Source organism: Gekko japonicus, unplaced genomic scaffold, assembly GCF_001447785.1.
Source record: "Gekko japonicus isolate JY-2015 unplaced genomic scaffold, Gekko_japonicus_V1.1 scaffold1832, whole genome shotgun sequence".
Lineage (NCBI taxonomy): Eukaryota > Metazoa > Chordata > Lepidosauria > Squamata > Gekkonidae > Gekko > Gekko japonicus.
The window spans coordinates 274,608-298,087 of NW_015167107.1; the positions used below are offsets into that span (position 1 = coordinate 274,608).

The 23,480-nt window shown below is 45.2% G+C and overlaps 1 protein-coding gene across 1 annotated transcript in view; it reads right to left on the reverse strand.

Moving 5' to 3' along the window:
* The window catches only part of TNIK (TRAF2 and NCK interacting kinase), a 181,373-nt gene extending 167,960 nt beyond the window's left edge, over positions 1–13,413 (reverse strand). Inside the window, exons 1-3 of the mRNA XM_015412943.1 lie at positions 13,408–13,413; positions 13,124–13,180; positions 3,377–3,502 (exon numbers count right to left, since the gene is read on the reverse strand). Coding sequence (XP_015268429.1) covers positions 3,377–3,502; positions 13,124–13,180; positions 13,408–13,413 — 189 coding nt within the window. The remainder of the gene's footprint in view (positions 1–3,376; positions 3,503–13,123; positions 13,181–13,407) is intronic.
* Positions 13,414–23,480: the final 10,067 nt, after the last annotated feature.

Sequence of the window (23,480 nt, forward strand, 5' to 3'; positions counted from 1 at the left end):
GGGGTTCTACAGAGAGAGCTGGTCCTTTGGTTATGAAGGCCCCAGATGTTGAAGGGCTTTGAAAGGTCAAAACAAGCACTTTAAACTAAGCAACCAATGAAGGTGTTTCAACACAGGTGCAATACGCTCATAACAGCTTAGCCCCGCCAAGTGGCCAACATTTCACAAGAAATGCCTTTTCTGCCGTCATGTCTTCCATCACGTATTCCTTATTACCGAATGACCTCATGCCCCTTCTCCTATCTCTTGGCACTTGTACTCTCTGAAGCTCTCATGTTCAACTACTAAGACAGCACCGTTGCTCTTTTTGGAGAGAACATACTTCGCACTTCCACTGAATTAGCGATCCTTCTCATAAAATGTTAGGAGCTCTCCCTGGAACGAAAAATGTTCGCATGGTGGAGGCGAGGAGCACCAGGGCTGGAGAAAAAATCACTAGGATAGGATGTTTTGGGTCACAGCAAGATAGCTGGCACAGGAATTGGGCTATTTATGCATTCTCTTGTAGTCAAATAGCGAGTAGGTTGTTGGGAAGTGTTCCTGCCAAGAGCTCATATGCCTTGCCAACATCAGAGGACAAAGCCCTAAGCACATAGCCGGCTGGGCATCCAAGAGCTGGTCTGCCAATGCCTGGAACTTTAGCTCTTCACCAGCAGTACTGGACCTCAGTCTCTATTTCTCCTTTAGAGGGATCTATTATTTGCAGGCAACCCCCTGGATTTCTTCACACAGGGGTGCCTTCTCCAACTGGCCTGTTTAGCCTCATGGAGTGCCTTGGGACGCACCCACCTCCTCCTCTTACTCTTTGTTACCAGGCAACCCTATGGGGCTTTGGGGGATAGGGCCCCATCAGTTGGAAAGTTCCCGGTTCTCTCTACCATGGCTCCTATTAGTTACCCAACTGGGTGGCGGCGGCCAAATCTGGCCCCGAAGGCAATTTCATCCAGGTGCTGATGGCCGCACCAGCTGTCATCTATATGCCCTTCGGAATGGCATGGACATGATAAATAAGTGCCCCCACAATTTCTTCGGGAAACGTAAAGAGCTATGCTTGAACAAAAGTTGCACACTTTAGCACCATCTCTCTTTTGGATTTTGTATGTAACACACCCTAGTCCTCACGCTCTATAACTGCAGGATCTCCCTTCCCGATGTTGAGATCTTTATTATGAAGCTGATGGTTGGGACTGGTTAACCTGGCAAAATGAGTCTTCTTCTGGCCTTCTTCCTGGACTGCTACCTGGAGAGCCCTTGCTACTGAGAACACAGAAGCTGCCTAGCTCTCCAACAGGGGATCCTTTCTAAAGCACTGAACTCATCAAAGTTTCTTTTCCGCTCATTCTCTTTGCATCATAACTGTGGCATTATACCTAGGTTGCCAGGAGAATAATTTAGGCTACAATTTGCCTCCTGCAGCATCCAGATTTGAAGGAAATCAGTGAGTACATTTAACAAGTCCTTAATCTCTCCCCCTCACTGGCTCCCTCTCACCCTGTCACTGAGCAATGTGAAACTGGAAGACGCACATCTAGCGTGATGGCAACACAATATGTCAGAAACCAGCCTTGTTTGAAAGAGATTTTAATCTGTATTGAAAGAGCTCTGGCTTTTTTCTCTCTATTTCTGTATAACCTCATGGAGTGTTGATAAAGAGAATTACTCGGGCGTTATCAGTAGAGAGTTTTATTCCAACAAAGGTGATGGGGGGGAAATAAACAAGCATTTATCTCCGGAGCAGGGATGATAGAATTCTCACAAGTTCTAATTCAATCAGATGCCTAAAAATGTAGTGACTGAGAACATGGGACAAAATAGACTGTGCTGCTCTCAGTAATGAGCCAGTGTGGGGGGCGCTAATATCCAGCTGTGGTGTTGGTGCAGAGGTTACAGCATCGAGCGAGGATCTAGAGAAGACCTCAAGTTCAAACCCCCATCCATCCATCAAGCTTGCTGGTCATTCTCTCTCAGCCCTCCCTAACTCACAGAATTGCTGTAAAGACTAAATGTGGGAGGGAAAATCACGAACACCCTTTCCCCTCCTGAACTCCTTGGGAAATGGGCAGGATAAATATGCAATAGATAATTTCTTTCTCTCACACAGATTCTAGAAATGAATTTGAATTGAATTATGAGCTATAAGCTAATTTTGCTAAGCAGTTTGTATGACCACCATCTCTTGGGGTTTTAGTGGATTTCCTTTACTTTCACCCACAGTATGTAATTCCCTGCCCTGATTTCGTTGTAGTTTTTATAATTTGTAGTTTATAGAAAATGCAAATAAAAAACTCCCCTACAGGGGGCACCAAAAAAATGATTAAAAGCCTCAACAAAGGTACTCTTTTAAAAAAAAAATAATTGAAAGACAAGCATGGAGGCACAGCCCTGTAAGGAAGAGAACAAATTATTTCTGTACCAGTTCTAAAGGTAGAGCTTACAAGAAATGCAGGACTACTGACAAAATGGCCACCCCGTTTTTGAAGGGTTCTCATAATAATCTCTGGTACAATTAATGCTGTGTCCTTGATATTATGCCTCGCCCAGGGGTCATTTCCTACAGGAGCGGAGCTCCGCCAGTAAAGAGCCCAGGGGGCGGGCACATGCAACAAGCCCCACCCCCTGCTCCCAGCAGACCTTAGTCAGAGCAAGAAGCATCCAGGTATGTTGCAGAGCCCCCCCAGCCCCCCTGGTCCAAAACAGTCCAGTGGCACCTTTAAGACCAGGTTTTATTCAGGTACAAGCTCTCCCTCCTCTGTGAGGATAGATCTGCACGTGTCCCCCCCCCCCAATAGCTAGCAATCCAAAACAGTCCAGTGGGAGTGGTGGGTGTTGCCTTCTGACACACTTCCGGTGATGTCAGGGAGTGTGGCATATACTAATGAGTTATGCTAATGAGCCCCTGCACCTCTTTTTCTACTAAATGAAGGGGGAGGAAACACAGAGTACAGATACCACAAAATGTTCCTGAGGAAGTAGAAGAAACGTAGCATGAGGCTACCATTTTCAGCAGCAGCAGCAGCAGCAGCAGCACTGTGTATCTTGTAACACTTTTGTACTAGTATAGCGTCCTAATCTACCATTATGTTAATTTTAGTGTATCCTGGAAAAAGGGCACTGTTCCCATTTCAAACTGTGTCAGACAAGGAACGTTCTCTCTCTTAAAATAATGTGTGGGTGTCCTAAGGTAATTGAGGAACAGTTTCTTTCAAAAAACACACAGCTGAATTCTACAAAAAGCCAAAGGAACAATCAGCACCCCCTCGGCTTCATCACGCAAGGTCATAAAAATGTGGAGTACTCTATGTATAGAGGTAGCATATTAAACTACAGCAAATGAAAGGAAAAGATGGTATTGGGGGAGGGGGGGGACTATACATACCCAGAGCTGATCATCCATTCCTGGCGGATTCTTTTTAATGAAAGCACCATAATACGTAGCGATGTTTCGATGATGAGAATATTTCTTCAGCATGTTAATTTCTTGTTTGATTTCCTCCTCTTCATCCTGGATAAACAGAAATATATATATCTCATGTCACCACATCAACTTCTGGTTTATCGGCGATAATTATTTCTCCCTCTTATGACTCAGCGGTTCTCAAAGTACGGGTCACTCATGACACTCTGATGGGTAGGCCATGAGGTTCAAACTCCTGAAGCAGGAGAGTTAAACGCCCCCCCCCCCCAGCAGTGGGGAAAGAAAAGAAGAAAGGATGACCCTGCTGCATCCCCTCCCCCCCCTCCTTTGCTCCGTGGCCCCTGTCATTCCCAGGGGCTTGGCCCATTCTCAGCCACTGGCTTCAGGAGAGGCAAAGAAGGGCCCACGTCTGTTGCCTTCTGGACCCACCCTGGGCCCGATCCCAGTCCCAGCCTATGGATGCTGAGACACTGGGTCCCAAAAGGTAAAGTGTAGCAGGGGTCCCTTCCCCACAAAAAAGTTTGAGAAACATTGAATTGTGACTGCTCCCCCCTACAATTGTTGTGGGGTTTTTGTTCTTTGTTTGGAGGGTTGTATTTTTCATATGGAGCTGCGGTGGCTCAAGTGGTTAAGACGCTGAACTGCAGGCTGTGGAAGGTCGGTAGTTCAGCAGTTCGAGACCCGAGTGTGCCGCATGACGGAGTGAGCTCCCGTCTCTAGTTCCAGCTCCTGCCAACCTAGCAGTTCGAAAGCAAGGAATTGCAAGTAGATAAATAGGTACCACTTCGGTGGGAAGGTAACAGCGTTCTGTGCGCCTTTTAGTCATGCCGGCCACATGACCACGGAAACGTCTTTGGACAGCGCTGGCTCTTCGGCTTTGAAACGGAGATGAGCACCGCAACCCTAGAGTCGGATTCGACTGGCTTACCTTTACCTTTTTTATTTTTCATATGCGTGTGTGTGTGAGAGTGTATGTCCACTCGGAACTGATGGTGACCTCCGGTGACTGACCCCTACTGGGGGCCTGGAGGATATTCAGAGAGGTGGCTGAATAAAGCCTGCCCCCACCTCCTGCCTCTGGAATTCCGAGGAGGTCTCCCATCCAAGTACTTGCCAGAGTCGACCCTGCTTAGCTTCCGAGATCTGACGAGGTCAGGCTTGCCTGGGCTATCCAGGTCAGGGCCATTTGTGATACTTTGACATCCCTTTATTGATACCACTAAATCTCTGCAGAAGAAACTTAGCTCCACACAGACAAAATGAAAAGCAGCCCTAAAAGTCATTCAGTGTGCAGCCCACATTCCCATAGTCCAACACAGAGTTGTGTGTGTGTGTGTGTGTGTGTGTGTGTGTGTGTGTGTGAAGTGCTGTCGAGCCTCTTCTAACTTATGGTGACCCTATGAATTATCGACCTCCAAAACGTCCTATCATTAACAGCCTTACTCAGGTCTGAGGGCCGTTGTGTGTTTGTAAATCCGCTGATTTAAACTGGTTTAAATTACTTTAATGGCCAATGTGATCCAATCAGGAGAGAGCGCTGGGTCATGTCTCTGCAACAGACTTACTGAATGGTCTTGGGCAAGTCACCACCTTGGTTACCATTCTATGAAACAGAAATGCTGGGATTTTGAATGTAAGGATTACAATTGCACACTTAAAGCTTTCTGGCCTGATTCATAAATTGCTTAGCTTCTGAAAGCTGAAAGCATCACTTCCCCTGAGGGAAACATATATTTGTTTTTGCCTGCTTTTGCTTCTTGTCAAACCAAGTTTTGCAAGTTTCTGAAACCATGCAAAAAAACCCTGCAAAAGCTGTCTACTAGAGGCAGAAGGGAGATAAGCATGTCACTCTCAAGTAAATAAGAAGCATTTTATAGCTTTTTCAAGTCCCCAAAGGACATCCTGAATCATAAGTGTTTTATGAGGTTTTAAAGCACACCCTGTTAATATTCCCATAAACTATTATTAATCCCATAGAGAGAGAGAGAGAGACCAAGAAAACCATTTTGACTGAGACCACCAAGTAAGATCCTGCCAGAGTCTACTTTTGAACTGGGGACTTCCCAATCCCAAACTCTTATTCACTACACCACATCCCTTTCAAATTACCTCAGATGCTTTGAAAAAACATAATTTTACTTCTAGTTTTGGGGGTGTGGCAGTCACAGCAAGTCTGAGCTTCAAAACACTTTCAACGTAACTGGGATTGGGCCAGTTACAAGATTCTAAAGGTTCCCTTGCTCGAAAGCTAGTCGAATCTGACTCTAGGGGGCGGTGCTCATCCCCGTTTCCAAGCTGAAGAGCCAGTGCTGTCTGAAGAAGTTTCCGTGGTCATGTGGATGGCATGAATAAACGCCGAGGCGCATAGAACACTGTTACCTTCACACTGAAGAGAAATGCAATTTCTTGCTTTTGAACTGCTAGGTTGGCAGGAGCTGGGGCCAGAGACAGGAGCTCACCTCGTCATGCGGCACTTAGGTCTTGAACTTCCGGTCTGCAGCTCAGCATCTTAACCTCTGAGATTCTAATGGTGGTTAAAACCAGTGTAACTCTTAAAATACTAACAGTATTTACAGTGTTTCACTGTTACTGTGTAACACTGTTTCTAGCATTACCGGGACTATTGTAGCCACAATTCCTAATCTGTCTCTACCCCTGTATACCCTCCTTGCCATTTCTATCCCTCCTTCCAAATTTCCTTGCTGTCTGTCTGTCTGTCACAGTTTTCCACCCCTTCAGCCTCCTCTATCAACCTTCTCTCTTCTCTTATCCATACCCTTTGTGTAATTCTGCTTATCTTAGTCTTTCATTTCTCTCTGTGCCTTTCCCCTTCCGCTTTCTTTATGTTGCCTTTTTATTTATATCTCGTTTACTGTACTAAGGTCTATTTTAGACCAATGCACACATGATGCTGCCTTGTACTGAACCAGACCCTTGGTCCATCAATGGCACTACTGTCCAGATTTGTAGCAGCTATCCAGATCCTTAAGTTGAGGTCTTTCACATCACCTAAATCCTGATCTTTTTAACTGGAGATGCCAGGGTTTGCACCTGGGACCTTCTGCATGCCAAGCAGATGCTCTGCCATTGAGCCATGGCCTCTCCCCTAATGCCAGGGCACTGAAGGCCATGAACTGCTGGGGACATAGATCAGACATGGAGATGGGCTCCTCATGTCCTACCAGAAACAGAACACCAGTTGACTCCCTTTCTCCTCTTCTACTGCTTCCTCCCCCCCCCCCCGAATGCCATCTCACATCAAGTGTGGAGAGGAAGCCTGGTTTTCTTTATGGAGCATTACAGAGAGGGGCTAAACCTTGTAATCATTGAAAGAGAATTTACAGAAGGCAGGCAGAGGGAAAAACAAAAAGAACCAAATTAATACTGTCTCAGAAAACAACCTTCATTTATTGTCTACATGCCTCGCAAGACCCAGAATGTATAGGAAGGGATGATTCACACATGTGAATATATCACTGAGTTCCTCACTGATTGATGACTCCCAGCAGGGGTGAACAAACCACTGAAAACCGATGGCCCCATTGGAAAGCACATCCTAACCGAAACACTGGGAGAGATTAAAAGATCTCTGTGTAGTGTGGTATCTGTTCCTTCACATATGCAAAGTGTCACTTGATGGCGGCAGTCACCAAATGGACCAGCAAAAGTGACTGCACCAATAATGCTACAAATGAGGTTCCCAGAGAATTCCAGGACCATTAAATAAGCAGAGCATAGTCCCCTGGGTGCAGATGCACATCCCTTAGCAGGGCATACACAAATATTTTTGAGCCTAGTTTGAACCATTTCCTGGGGCTTCTCACCTGCAGATTCACAGTACTGGTCTAGAGGAAATCAACTTATTTAGAGCTCCCTTAGAGACCCTGGGTTCTGTGTCCAGTTTTCTAGAAGACCAGTGATTGCTTAAACCAAGAAGCAAAGCAAGGCACCCCCATTGGTGAGTTTAAACTAGTTAAAAAACCCTCCCCATAGCAGACCGGCTCATGCACAGTCCCCAATGTGGGGATTGCAGAGAAGACCAAGATGAATGCTTATAATGTTCAATGCAACTTCAGCATAATGTGTTATCAGAGGCAAAGGTGGCAACCAATGTTCCCTCTAAGCTGTGGAGTCTTGTGAGCAAAAATCTTACTTTGTGAACGACTGGCATTAAAGTTGTGAGCGAGCGATTTGGCTGCTGCAGAAATTAGCTTGTTCTGGAGCCATTTTTTTCTGAGCAAAGACAAAAATGTGTGAGCCGGAAACTAAAAAACTGTGAGCTAGCTCACACTAACTCAGCTTAGAGGGAACACTGGTGGCAACTTTAAAACTCTTGTGTGAGATTCCCCCCCCCCCGCTTGGAGAAGAGCTTCCAAAGGGGCAATTACTCCATGAGTCCCATATTTACAGACATGTCCAAAAATTCACACAAAAAACTCATGACCAGGGCATTTTTGGATTATTTCTTTAAGAACAAAACTGCTTGATCATACAAGCAATGTTTGGAGGCCTACTCCTAACCACAGCCATTATCTCATCCTGCACAGCACTTTCTAAGCAACATATCATGTTGTTATGTGTTCCTTTGAAAAGAAAGTACCCCAGTTCTCTTTAACAAACACTCGAGGAGAAAATGTCTCACACAGAGGATGATCATTGCCACTGATGAAAGAGTTCCATGCAAACCACATAAGATATAGCAAGCTTGTAGGAATGCGTCGATAATCAGGATGTTCTTAGTGAAACAGGCTAAGAACATCCTAATTATTGAAGCATTCCCTCACTTTGTTGGTTGGCTCCTTCTCTTCCTTCTAGGCGAGGGCCTGGAAAGAAAGGAGGGGGGAATTTCCTCATGGCCTTTTTTTCTATTTTCCTGATTTTCAAGTGGAAGAACACTGAAAACACTCCTATGAAATATAGTCCCTTTTAGAATAAGCCAAATACTTCCAGGCAAGTTTTTTTCCCATTCAAAATGTACAGCATGAAAAAAATTGGAGGACTTTTACAACTTTTTCAATAGAAAAACTGGGAAATCTGGAGAAGCAATGGGGAAAAAAACCCTCTTATACATTAAATATATATACAATATTGTCAAGATTTTAAAAATTTTAAATGTAAAAAACTGGCAATGATTTATAATGTGTTTAATGACAATACGTTATTAAAGAGTCCAGTGTTTTCAATATAAAGTTAAGCTTCCTTTCAAAACATGCTGGTAGTTCTACCCATTGCAACTCAATGAGAGTTTCTATCTAAACGATACACTTCCTTTTGTTTACTACAGAATTTGTTATCATCAACTTTTATGTTTTTCCCGCCTCCCCGATGGCAAAAATGAAAGATACATGTGCTGTGGTAGCATAGGGTATTGCAGTTTGCACCTCTTTATCAAATGCTGGGTATACTTGCAATGTTTCTTATAGAAAATGAATACTTTTAAATTCCATAACTATGCCAAATAGTAATTTTTATATGATAAGTTATAAACAATGAACTTCTTCTTAAATCAGTAAAAGACGTTTCAATTTGAGAGGAAAGTAAGTAGTTTCAATTTTTTCCAAAATTTTGGGTTTTTTAAAAGGGGGGGTTTTACATGGCCTCAGAATTTCCAGAAATTTTACATCCCTCCCTCTTCTAGTGGCAATTACTCGAATATTAAGCTGAAGGAGACACTTCCTACACAGACAATTGGAACTGTCTTCTACTGAATAACACCACTGGCCTACCAGAGTCAGTATTGTCTTAGGGATGCCAAGTCCCCCCGGGGGGCGAGGAAACCCCCACCCGGGAGGCCTGTTCCCCACCGCCACCGGATCGGGCCCCCATCACACGGAAGTGACGCAAGCACGTCGGAGACGTTGGGGGCGGGGCCACAATCATCCGAGGGAAAACTCTATGGTTTTCCCTCGGATGACTCCCGGAGCAAGGCTGGACTCCCCTGCTCCGGAACAGGTAAGCACTTGGCAACCCTATCTTGTCTACAGGGGTCCTCAGCGTGATGCCCGTGGCTGCCATAGTGCCTGCCCAGTGTTTTTAGAAAGTGAGTGGGACCATGTCAGGGTTTGGCCCAGCAAAGCTTCTGATTGCCTGGGCCTGTTTCTAAATATTGCTTTGGCAGCAGCTGCCACCATAGCTGAAGGATCTGTGACTAAAGGTAAGCTGCAGAAACCATTTTATGGCTGGCTCTACCTCCTGCAGTAGCGATTCTGTGGCAGCGCCCATCATGCTGTGCAGGCTCAAAAAGGTTGTGGACCCCCTGGTCTACTCTGACTGGCAGCAGTTCTCTGAGATCTCAGGCAGAGGCTTTCACATCCCCTACTGCCTGATCCTTTTAACTGAGGATGCTAGGCCCTTCTTTTATTATGCATGGGATAGAGCAGGTAGAGAAATAAGTACTTTTCTCCCTTTCTCACTATACAAGAACTCATGGGCACTCAACGAAATTGCTGAGCAGTCAGGTTAGAATGGATAAAAGGAAGTACTTCTCCACCCAAGGAGTGATTAACACATGGAATTCACTGCCACAGGTGGTGGTGGCGGCTACAAGCATGGACGGCTTCAAGAGGGAATTGGATAAAAATATGGAGCAGAGGTCCATCAGTGGCTATTAGCCACAAGGCATAGATAGGAACTCTCAGTCTGGGGCAAGTGATGCTCTGTCTTCTTGGTGCTTGGGGGGGGGGGCAACAGTGGGAGGGCTTCTAGTGTCCTGGCCCCACTGGTGAACCTCCTGATGGCACCTGGTATTTTTGGCCACTGTGTGACAGTGTCGGACTGAATGGGCCATTGGCCTGATCCAGCATTGGCTTCTCTTATGTTCTTATGTTATGAGGCAGTACTCTCTGAGTCCAGGCACAGAGACAGGAAGTCTCCCCACCTCAAAGACAAAAAAGGCTATCAGAACCAGGAAATTTTCAACCATGCTCTGTGAAGATGTGGAGAAGGAAAGCAGCATGTAAGCCTGTTGTGTTCATGGCAGAGGTTTGTCATCATGATATCTGAATGTGGCCAAAAACTCAATTTGTGTGCCTTTAAGAAGTGGTTTCCGCCTATCTTGTGTCTCTTTATAGATTTCTATATACCCTAAGGTTAGACATCCACTTCATGGGTAAGCTCTTCACCCCTCTCCTTACAAGTTCTTACTGCCTGGAGGAGAAACAACACACCTTAAGCATCCTCCACCGATGACCCATGCACATGTTGGCTGCTTACTCATTGCATTACGCCTGCCATCATGTGGTATGAGCTTGCTAATGTTTTCCGTGGCATTTCCATGGCAAGAATACCACAGCCACCATTTCCAAGTCTGAGCTTGCCTTGGGAGTCTGCTGATGGCTTCCATGCTTCCAAATTGTTCTGTATATGATTGTTGTTATTTCTTTCAAACGCTAAAGTGTAAGGAACTGGGCTGAACCCTATACACTGGTATTTTAATTGGGTTTTAAAGACAAGCAAGCTCCAAAATCTCACAATGTATTTTCATACAAGAAGTTTAACAATTAGGCTTAAAAATAGTACGATTTCTGGTGAACGAAGGCTCTCATTAAGTAACCCTCTAAAGTGCTCACGCTTCCAAAAGCTTTAGTCATTTTATACTTTCTTCCCCTGCGGCTTTTTGGCAAGCATGTAGTTTATTTTCCTCCTATTAAAGGAATAACAAGCTTAATAACTTGAAAATCCCTGTTCTTTTTGTCATATAAATTCCTTGGTGACCATGTTTATGCGCTTGCTGTAAGACATTTTCAAAGTGCACAACTGCTAAATGAGCACATTCCCCATGCACTCATTCTTCTACTTGGGAGGTGCAGAACTTTGAGTCTCAATATGTTAATGCTGTTCTCATACGAGTAGCCCAAAGCGTATTTCTCCTACTATGGGTAAAACGACTTCCAGCAGCACTGAGTCAGTGAGTTCCAGCTTGCTGCAGCATGGAAATTTGCCATTCATTAAGGCAAGACATTAAGGACCAGTGCTACAATGGAAGGCATTTGAGGAGGTCGCTTCTTTGCTGTTACCATCCCTTCTTCTGCTGAATGGGTCAAGGGTAGGATGGCCTTCACACACAGCTGGCCTTCACACACAGCTTAGAGGGCTGCTTATCCCTCTTGTTGGAGCAATCAGAAAACCAAGTGAAAGTGTGTGTAACTGCTGTCCTAATGCTGGACCCATCATTAGATTGCTTGGAAGGTGTTAAGTAGCACCATAACTAGAGTTTTATAAGGGTGTCCTGGTGTTCCATCTCTGTTTAACCTGATTTGCATATAAATCATGCCAAAGGCTGCCGAAACTGAAGCAAGGCATCAAGGGGTCCCCAATGTAGTATGCATGGGCACCATGGCATCTACCAACACCTTTTATGGTGCCCATCCAGTGTTTTTAGGAAGTGGATGAGGCCAGGTAGGGCTTTGGCCCAGCAAGGCTTCTGATTGTCTACTGGAGATTTGATTGGCTGTGCAGATTTTCTTTTTTAAATGCTGCTTTGGCAGCGGCTGCCACCACGGCACAAGAATCTGCACTGTGTTACTGAAGTTAAGCTATGGCAATCATTTTGTGACTGGCTCCGCCTCCTGCAGCAGCCATTTTGTTGTGTCAGAATTCTAAATGTGCCCACAGGCACAGGCTGGGGACTCCAGTAAGAAGCATGAGAATTGAGATGATTTAAGGGAAAGGGCTCAGGACTTCCTGAGAAAACCTCTCAATGACATCCTCTCAGGACACAGTGACAACGACTTACAGATTCATTCATTCACTCTGTTACAAGATAAACTAAAGAACATCTTCACACCACACAGGCACCAGAATTTTATAGGGCCAAATAAAGATGCTGTGAGAGCCAAATCAGGTCTGCATGCCAAGAGCTGGCAGTCACTGATCTAGGTCAGAGGTGGTTAAAGATTATACTTCCAAATGAGGGATGCATTTACACTAAGCTTCCCAGAACTCACACCTGGAATGTGAGATGAAGACGGTGCCTTTGAGCATGTGCAGCTCAGTTTTTCCTCCCTAGAGAACAGCCACAACTGGCTCCTCCACATCAGGGTCTAGAGCTGAGAACTTTCAGAGCAGAAAGTGAAGGTTCCAGGCAGAGTCCCAAGTGGAATGCTATAATGCCACAGCTATTATTTACATGGGTTTGAAACTATAAAATGTTTGTCTGAGGACAGTCCTGAACCTTTTGCATGTAAGAAATAATTCAGTTCTCACCAGATCCCACTGATACATATCAACAGGGCTATTTTGGGGCAGGAACACACAGGAACGGAGTTCCGGCTGGCTTCAGAGTTGGCCACGCCCACTACAGCCAAAACCTCTGTGTGCGTGGCTACAGAGGGAAGGCCTGGAGAGTGACCTCCCCTGGTGACTCCAAGGTGGGCGGGCCAGGGCCCCCCTGGAAGGATTGGGGAGGCATTTAAATGCCTCCCCATGCCTTCCCCGGCCTGTCCAAGGGGCGGCTTGCCCGGGCAAGCCAAGGGAAGGCATGGGGTGTGTGGCCTAATATGCTAATGAGCTGTGTCATCATGGGTGTGGCCTAATATGCTGATAGGTTTCTGCTGTTGGGTGTGGCCTATTATGCTAATGAGTTCCTGCTGGGCTTTTTCTACAAAAAAACCCCAGCATATCAATGGAACATTTAGAATGTTCTCTAGACACTGTCAAAATTTCATTTAACCGGTGATTAGGATAAATAAGAAAGGAAGAATACGTTACCCCGGTGACGTCCATAACTTTAATGGCTGCCAGCTGTCCCGTTTTAACATGACGACCCTAGGACAGGGGAGAAAAATATTGTTTAGTTTTCCTAGTTACACAGCAGAGGCAAGAATTCACCGACAAAAGGTCCCAGAGTTCTGAAGCGCTATCAAATTCAAACTGAACCATTCCTCTGAACATACTCAGAGCCTGTGGCTAGTAGCTTAATTCTCTAAAAAATAAAAAACCAACTAAAAAAACCCTTCACTAGAAAGTAAGTTTCAATAACAACACTTCATTACCTTCATTACCCTTTAGGGGTATGCTGCTAGCACAGAACATTACTAGACAATCTGCTCTAGCTTCGAGCCCATAAATGACTATTTCTTCTTCACACATTTGCATGCATGTGTATAGACGTCTCCTTACTATTTGGTATGACGATATTCTGCAGTGAGATGGCTCACCTGGGATTACTTTGGTGATCTACATGGGCTCCACCTAATTTGATGCTTTCTTTATAGGGAGTGATGTACTAACAGGAAAGCAGCAACCACACCACTGCCAGCAAGTAACCTCTAATCTGGGCCGGAGTCTTCAGGCATATTCTTTTCATCTTGGATATAATGATACATACTCACAGAGGACTCTTACAATTATTGTTCTTTAATTCAGAATTTTCCTTTCTAGCCTGAAGCAGAAGATTTACTTTAGAGCTGAACACACAAGCGGCTAATAATACTCCTCAGAGCTGACATTTTGATACTAAATAAGGGCCTGGATATGAAAGAATTAGTAGATTAGCCTCATTCCACACAAAATGAAATGCAGGAACACGGCATAACTGTCAGCCTTTGACAGGATGACCCCTTATGACTGAGGGAAGCTGCAAAACGAGTCACGTTCTTACACGGAATGCAAAATGCCAAACCAGGTTAGAATTCAAATTACCAAAAAGCAGAGAGGAAACAGGAACCCAAAGCAACTGGCAAGCACATAACATTTCACACACCACCACTGATTTTTCACATTCTAGGCAGACATATTGTTTTCAAAGCACTTTTGATATCACATTTCCCCTTCCTTATGTTTATTCGCAGGGCAAAGAGAAGAAACCAGCAAATGATTAAGGAAATGTTCAGAAAGAAACATGGGTGGGGAGGAACACAAGCAAGCCTGTCATTTGGGGTTTCAAAACATTAATCCCACAGAGCAGAAAGAAGCCACACCTGTGCTGCTAGAGTAATGTAGTCTGTTCAGAACACACGTCTGTTCAGAGATAAGCCAAAAGATAAAAATGGAGAACATCCATTATGACACACATGGCTCCCAAAATTCATAGAAGAAAAATTAGAATATCTGAGCAGATGCAATCAAATGAATGGTGATACTACTGTACATAATATACTTTTAAAATAATAACATTAATAGGGGTCCAGCAGAATTAACATTTTGAAGCCCAGAATGAAATACTTAACTATATGCATTCTTCCAACTCAGTCATCTATCTCTAAGGATTCAGATACCAGACGTGACCCTTCAGCCATTTGCTGGTGTCTTCTCTTCACTTTTTACGTTAACGTAAGGAAGCGATGTGAAATCAAGAGCACTTCAAAAACAATATGTCTGCCTTAAATATGAACAACAAAACAAGCCCTAATGCTGTTGATGATATATGCTCAAGCTTTTGAAAGTCAGGCGCAGAGATTGAAGACTTCATCATTTGGATGTCACAATGTTAGATCCCAAATCAGGAGAATAGATCCACGTTCAAAAAGAAGCAAGATTTATTTCCAAAGCATGGTTGATCATGAACATACAGAGATTGTTAGGAATAACTACAATGCCCAGGGAAGGTGTATTAAAGGAACTTCAAACAAGGTTTAAACCAATGAGCTCATTTCCCTCTTTAGGTTACAGATTAGAAAAGGCGCGAAGCGGCCTGAGAACAGCAACGGCCAGTTCCATAAACACTCGTTGAGTTCACACGGGAAATCTAAACAAGCCAGAGCTCAAGACACAACACCACATCACACCAGCTGGAGAACCTTGGCAGTTACAGATGCCCTATATGCAAAGGATAACAACTACAGGAGTGAGGGAGGGGGTGGGTACAAGAAAAGGGACGAGAGGTGTCCCAAGGAAATGGCAGCTCGCTGACACACAACAAATTACAGTTTGTTCTTCTGTTTACAAACTAGGGCTCAAAACCACAGCTCAATTCTGATTTAAATCCATACCAGGAAGTCTTAGGCCTCTGCCACATCTAAGTGGAGAGAGTGAAAATGCATGCAAGCTGGAGGACTACCAGACTCACCATGAATACACACAAGTATGTTTGCAGTATCTGAATGCAATTTAGTTGTAAAAATACTAGCCAAAAGACTCCTTTTTGTTATCGCTCCAATACACTAATACTGCCTCTCTGGAAACTGACATAGAACATGAAGCAAACTTAAGGACAAGTCATGAGGTTCGAATTGGGTCAACAGATAACAATGTACTATGCATTGCAAGTAGAAAGAATCTTTTATTCAGTGATTTTATAAAATGTTACTAGTCCCCTTTCCCAAGGAAAAATGCTTAGGGTAACATACAACGTACAGGAGGAGAAATACTCTCTTAAAAATAGCAAAGCTGATATCAGCAAAGCAACAAATCAAAATGTGCAAAGCTCTGATTAAATAGTACAGTCTACAAAAAAGGAAAAACAAACAGTTTAAGATACAGATAACATGAAAGGCCTTGTTTTATTTAGAAGCTGCATGGTATAGAGTGTATAGTTGTTGTTGTTGTAGTTAAACCTAAATAATTTCAAACATGCAATGAAATGTTGAGTCTTCAAAAACTTAAGATTTAGATTTGATTTTGAATCCTTATACATGGGCACACAAATGCCACAATCATCATATACTACAGTAAAACTGGACTAATTCAAGGGTATGATCAATCTTTGTGTGCAAGAAAGAGAAACCAGGCATTACATGGAACTCCCCCTCCTGTCCTGGCCTTAGTCTCATGCACTGGTGCTACACTGGACACACCGTAATATGCCTAGCAATTTCCAACATCAGGAGGCCCTTCTCAGCCTCACGCGTAGGCACATCAGGGACAGGTCATGTCATCATGCAGCCATGTTTGCCTACATGTTAATGTCACAAAGCCAAACTGAGTAAGGGTTGGAAGCACTGACCTCACTTTCAATAGGCTCCCTTGACAAGGCTGCAGAGCCAATTAGATTTGGATATGCAAAGACATCATGAAGCCAAATCTGGCTATGTTGCTGTCATCACTCCAAATGTACCAGCATCTCGGTTCTGTTTCTCACATAAACACAACTGCTGAAACACAACGTACGTTTAAGTGCTGATGGTAGGGGGAGTTTTTCATGAAACATGGCTCGAATTTTGACTCAACCCAACCAATGCAAGCTAACAAGGGGACCCAATGGACATGATAGCAACTGTGGGTAAAGTACTTGCCTGCGTAAGTAGTCCATATGCACCCGATCATGTTCAAATACAATTACGTGTGTGGCAGCTCATTTGCCAATTTGCAGCTGTGCACCAATTGTACATCCGCTAAGATCACTGATCACTAGCTTATTATCATGGCATGCAAGTCAGCCAGCTCACGTAAGTACACTGAAATGCAATGGGGAGAGCATATAATATTTACACAGGTAAGCACTCTACCCACAGCTGACCCTAACACTCAAAAACTAAACTAGTTTGGATTTGTGACCCATGTTTTCCAGTGATTGACATTACTGCATCAAATACAAGATCCCCTCTGGAACTGCCATGATCAAAAAATCAAGGAGGCACAAAATGATGCCAAACATCAAATATATGCAAAATAAGGATTAGACAAGTGGAGGGTCTGCAAGACTTGCAGGGGGGGAATCTCTCTCCCCTATCATGTTTGGCATTGTTCCAGGGGGCCCCCCCACAACTCTGAGGCCGGCAACAGTGGCGGCAGTGTCTGGGAGCAGCTCCTAGAGTCTGCTGTGGCCAGATCCAAAGGATCTCCTGGCATCCTGGAGCCGCTCCCAATGGCTGCTGCCACCATGGTCATGCCCAAAGCAGCTCCCGGTGGCCACTGCAGACAGGCCTGAGAGTCTCCCAATGGCCGCTGCCACAGAATCATGGTAAGTTTTTTGGGGGGGGAGGAATTTAAACCCACCAATGGATTTTTTTTAAGATTTCAAAATTTTTCTGCAGACCTTGGGTGGTCCCTTGGTGTAATCCCCACAATAGCCCTGTAAGGTATTCTAGAATTACTATCTCCATATTGCAAATGGGGGGGGGGGGGGCGGGGGGGCAGTGGATTATGGACAGAACAAGACTGGAAATCAGAGGCAGGGGGTGTATCAGAAGCTAGCAGGAATCTGAGGGCCGGCAAACCTTGTGTTGGCTATTCAGACTTGGTTACCCTACAGAGCGTAGTATTACTGGCCAGACCCGTAAAAGACTGGCTGGCTGGCATCCCCACTGCCCATCAACTACCACATTTCCCAGAACGCGGGAACAGCAGAGTCTCAGCTGCCGCGGACATTTTTTGGCTCCATTCCCTCAGTGGTCCATATGGTAAAATTCCAGGCTGTGCCGGATGCCGAGCTGTGCGAACAAAACTAGGTCACTGGAGAGGATCCCAGGCGTCCCTGAGGGAACAGCGTTACCATTCAGAGTGCCAGGACAGGCACTCGCGGATAGGCAACGGGGGAAACGAGGACAAAACAGGCAGGCGGCAAGAGTGCGATGTTTTCAGCTGCCACCTTCTGAGAAGGGAAGCTGAGCAACCACCCACTCACATACACGCCGTACCAATTGTTTCTCTCCTGGGGGGGGGGGGATGCAGTCGAAGTCTCTTTTTTAAGGGAAAGAATTGTTGGCAGCTGGACTCATGCTGGAGTTTTGCATTGGCTCTTTTCACTTGGTAACTTTGCATTCAGGGCTGCCTCCCGTCTCTGAATCCTGTGAGATGTTGTGTTGTTAAGGTAAAGGTAAAGGTTCCCTTGCTCGAAAGCCAGTCGAGTCTGACTCTAAGGTTGCGGTGCTCATCTCCGTTTCAAAGCCGAAGAGCCAGCTCTGTCTGAAGACGTTTCCATGCTCATGTGTCCGGCATGACTAAACACCAAGTCGCACGGAACGCTGTTACCTTCCCACCGAAGTGGTACCTATTTATCTACTTGCAATTTCTTGCTTTCAAACTGCTAGGTTGGCAGGAGCTGGAACTAGAGACGGGAGCTCACTCCGTCATGCAGCACACTCGGGTCTCGAACTGCTGAACTACTGACCTTCCACAGCCTGCAGTTCAGCGTCTTAACCACTTGAGCCACCGCAGCTCCTTTGCATTCAGGGCTGCCTCCCGTCTCTGAATCCTGCGAGATGTTGTGATGTTGCCTGGCACCTTAATGAGACTATGAGCAGAAGTCCTGTCACCGCCGTTGGGGGTTGCACATATGCCACAATTCCACAGGAATGTGGGGGGTGAGGGGAGGGAGACACAGAACCTACTTACCTGGTGAGCCTTTGCCGTCCTGAGAATCTGCTTTCATTAATCGGGAAAACAAATTCCTAGGCCTTATTGTTGCAATGTTATGCTTGAAAAGAATGTGGGCAATGACTGCGGAAATCTCAAAAACTGAGGCAGAGGCCGAGCTGAGGGAGTCAGAAAGTAGGGAAGGCAGCTTCTCTTTCCACAGAATGTGATCTGCCTGGATAACTTGCTTTAGCATAGAATATGCAGAGCCCCAAATTCAATGGTGTCCATAATCAAAGAAAACTGCTGGAGCCAATCCAGGTGTTCCATGAAGAAGCACACGGAGACAGCACATCCTTCAGTAGTATTTATGGTACCTATTAGGAATTTTTCCTTTATAAATGAAAGGGGATGAAGAGTATTGGAACCTGTACACAATACTAGAGCATACCTGACAAATTCATCTATTTGATTTCATCCTAGTAGTTCAGGGTACTGTACACTGCACTTTTATTATCCACGCAAACATCCTGTGGAGTAGGCTAGGCTGGCCTATCAATTCCTAGTTAAAATTACAGAGGAGCCAATGAGGTCCTGACTGTATACCACTTGTAATAACGGGCCCACCCTTTAGCTACTGTTTAGCAAGGCTCTAGGGAAGCCACAGTTTGCGCCCCTCTCAATTCTTATTTATTTAGACATTTATAACGTATTTTTCACCTCCAATGAGGGCCTGAAGCAACTTACATCTCCATTTTATCCTCACAATGGCCACCCTGTCGGTCGAGCTAGGCTGAGAGAGAGTGATTGGCCCAAGGTTACCCAGCAAGTTTCCACAGCAAAGTGGGGATTCAAACCTGGGTCTCTCAGATTGTAGTCCAACACTCTAGACACTCCACCACACTGGCTTTCTGTGGCTGTGTGCCTAGTTGAGGAGAATGGTCTGGTCTTCAGCTCTTGACTGGTTTTGTTTAATCTATCCAGACATACCTATCTTACGATCCCAAACAGTATCCCCCTTTACCTCACTGACTGACTGCCTGCTCCTCGAGGGGTGATGACTCAGATACATCCGCACTGTATGCAGGTCAAGAATCAGCAAGTAGATGATGTGAAACACTGGCTGAACGACCCCGCTCGCGGGGAGGGCGGGGTAAAAATGTCTAAATAAATAAATAAATAAATAAATAAATAAATAAATGATGTGAAACACTGGCTGAAGGACCTTTCCAGCCATCTGAAAAGTGTCTCACTAACTGCTCTCAACCTTCCCGTCTATCTGGGGCAATGCCAGGATCCAAAAGATCCCAGGAGAGCAGGGCACATTCTTGAACTCTAGTAGGAGAGTGAGCAGGACAGGTTCAAGGAGGCTAATTTAAATGGACACCAGGAACCACAATTAGATGGATGGATCTTGTCTATCTGAGTTGGAGAGGATCAGGACTCCTACCTCAGCAGAAATGATTAGACCCAGCAGGTGCCTGGAATGGGGAATGAAAGCAATGAAAACAGTCTGGAAAATTTCTTTCTAGGATTACGGGGTTGGCAAAAGAATAGGTTCCAGCTGGGCTTGCCACTTACCCACCCACAGCAGACAAACCCCTGCCCCTCAACCCTATCCCCTGTTCTCAAGAAACCGAGGAGGAAAGATGGCCAGAAAATTGCCTCCACAGCAAAATTCTAGGAATTTCCCCATGTCTGTATGGTCTTTACCATAAAGATCAGAGGAAATTCCTAATGTGTCACCTGGAAGTAGCATCACATCCTCCCCAGATGCCACCTTCCCGAGGCACCGCCCTCAAGATCTCCTGCCACTTGCCAAGGCAGTGCTGGCAACCCAAGTTCTAACCCAGCCTCTTTGTGTATTATTTTGTCCAGGGGTCATTTTGTAGAAAAAGAGGTGCAGGAGCTCATTAGCATAACTTATTTGCATGACTTATTTGTATATGCCACACCCCCTGACATCACCGGAAGTGTGTCAGAAGGCAACACCCACCGCTCAGGCTCCACTGGACTGTTTTGGATTGCTAGCTATTGGGGGGGGGGGAACATGCAGATCTGTCCTTGCAGAGGAGGGAGAGCTTGTACCTGAATAAAACTTGGTCTTAAAAGTTCCACTGGATTGTTTTGGACCGGGGGCAGCTCTGCAACTTACCTGGCTGCTTCTTGCTCTAACTGAGGGCTGCTGGGAGCAGGGGGTGGGGCTTGTTGCATGCGCCCAACCCCGGGCTCTTTACTGCCGGAGCTCCGCTCCTGCACGCTCCTACAGGAAATGACCCCTGGTTTTGTCATAGAGTGGAAAAGGGAAATTGGTGCAGGGATTTCACTGTCCAAGGAGAGTGTGATGAGTGAAAAGAACAATTCAACATGCATTATTGCCACACAACAACTCTATATCTCACTCGATACCCTTTCCCTCGGGTTCAGTAAACCCAGAATTGGGATACATTTTCATTTTTGGACTTTGCCTTTCACGAGCATAGTGAAATCAAAGAAGTGGATTATTGCTGCATGTTTTAGGTATGGAGGGGAGGTGGCTACTGTTTGATGAGGAAGAGGAGGGAGGGAGGGAGGATGGACGGACAGGAGAAGATCACAAAAGACCCACTAATAGAGTTAGCGTGCCTCTGGGAAAAGAAGGTGACCTGGACTTCTGGGCATTGAGCAACTAACACCAGCTCAGCTCCAGAAGACAGTGGAACAGCAAGAATCCTGCAAAGATACATCTGTAATTCTCAAGAATGTGGCTAAATCTCGAACTGCAGAACACCATCAAATATCTGACGATAATAATTAATAATAATAATAATAGTAATAACAATAATAATGCTCAGGAACATTTCATTTAAGTGGAACATAGCAGGACTAGTTGGTCTCAGTAGAGTATAATCTGAACTAAAGGGGGCACAAGATTTGCAAGCGCTTTTCTGATTGCTGCACACAGGTCCTTATAAACCGGGCTCACAATTACCCCGGAGCTGCAGTCCTAATTTGTGTAGCACAATGCAGGACAGAGCTAGGGTGTGGCTTATAAGGACCAGTCGGAGAGACTACAAAGGGAGGAACTACGTTAAGTTCTTCACAGCATAATTCAGGCCCCGACTTCATGGACGAGCAGGCATTTGAACTCAGATCCCAGCAGAAGTGCCTTCAAACCTTTCCCTCAATGTGCATTCCAGCTGCCTCCTCCGCCACTTCTCTCTCACACACACTGATTTTATTGCATTTATATTACATGGATTACGTAGTCAGAGCTTTAAAAAAAAAAACAGAATGTAGCTACTGATAAAAATAGATATGCTCATAACTTTATATATTGAGATTGCAGGAGGATGTCATGCTTGGCACGGTTTCAGACACATCCCGTATAACATACTCGCGACTTGTAAACTGAAACTGAAGGGGATGCATCTGAAAGTCAGGCGCATGACCTGAAAGCCAGTTAGCGATTCCAGCAGAATGTCACTGCCTGCTTTTCATGGAACAGCGTATTGGGCTGGCTCTGTTCAAGGAATTGTGCAAGGCGTACCAATGTGTGTCTTCTGGCAAAAATCCTTTGCCGCCTAATGAGAGCCAGCCAGCAGCCAGGGTGAACCGAGGTCATCCAAATGAATTCAGAAGCTGGAGTTGTCTAGAGGCTCTAGTGAACTGCTAGGCCCCAGCACTGTGCATATGTTGCTACCCGGTGCTCATTGTTAGTTAAACAACTGGAAAAGCTGGGATATAAAGAAGACTAGCCAAGACTGCTGTTCCTATCTATGAGATTAAGCAAGGAACAGACAATGCACATCACACTGCACTTAATTACTTATTTAAGTAGTACCCAAGTGTACATGGTGTTTCATGGAGTTCTACTGGGGGGGGGGGGAAGAGAGAGAGAGACGGACAGCCTGGTGTAGGGGTGAAGATGTCAAACTATGTTCTGGCAGACTCAGATTCAAATTCGTACTCTACCATGAAGCTGGGTAACCATGGGCCAGTCACTCTCTCTCAGACTAGCCTACCTCATAAGGCCGTTATGAAGATAAAGAACAGCAAAAGAACAGCGGAGGCCGTGGAAGACGCACCGGAGAAAACTGGAAGAAGTCACCCACTCGCCGGATAAACGAACGATCGGAGCCGGGAGGGTACCTGGTAGGGCTCCCCCCACCCCAGACGTACTGTGGCCATAGTTAGGGTTTCTGCATATGTCTCTGCACCATGCACCGTGTAAGCCGCCCAGAGCCCTTCGGGGGTGAGCGGGGTACAAATTGAAAGTATAAATAAAATAAAATAAATAAAATAGAGCACAGGAGAATGATGTACATCCCCACAAACTCCTTGGAGGAAAAAAGGCAAGATATTAGCAAGTTCCTCCCTCTCTCAACAAAAGCTACGTGCTTTCAATAGGTACACAACCGGCAGAGTTCCAGAAATCAAAGCTGGTTTTCACAACATGGAGTGTACAGCTAAGGAAGCTTCTCCCTATCAAATTTCAGCCAATGGTATACTTCTTAAAGGATAAGAGCCCTGCCAGGAGGGATCGAAAAGAGGTGGCAACTCTCTTATGCTGACACGGCAAGTTGCACCAGCCCAAATTCCCTCTTCTGTACAACCATTTAAAGTACATGAACCAGTTATTCTACCGTACCTGGTTGACTACAGGGAAGACATTACTGAAATCAGCTAGTGTTTTCCAACTGTGGAACTCTCTCCCTGCTTGAGATTCAGGTGGAAAGAATTGTAAGACTCTTCCATTTGTGCTGGGCAGCAGCCAACAAGGCTGAACAAGATGCAGGTTAGATACTGGTTTTAACTGGCTACTTTCTATGCTGCTTACAGTTTTACATGTTGCACTTTGAGAGCCAGTTTGGTGTAGCGGTTAAGTGCGTGGATTCTAATCTGGGAGAAC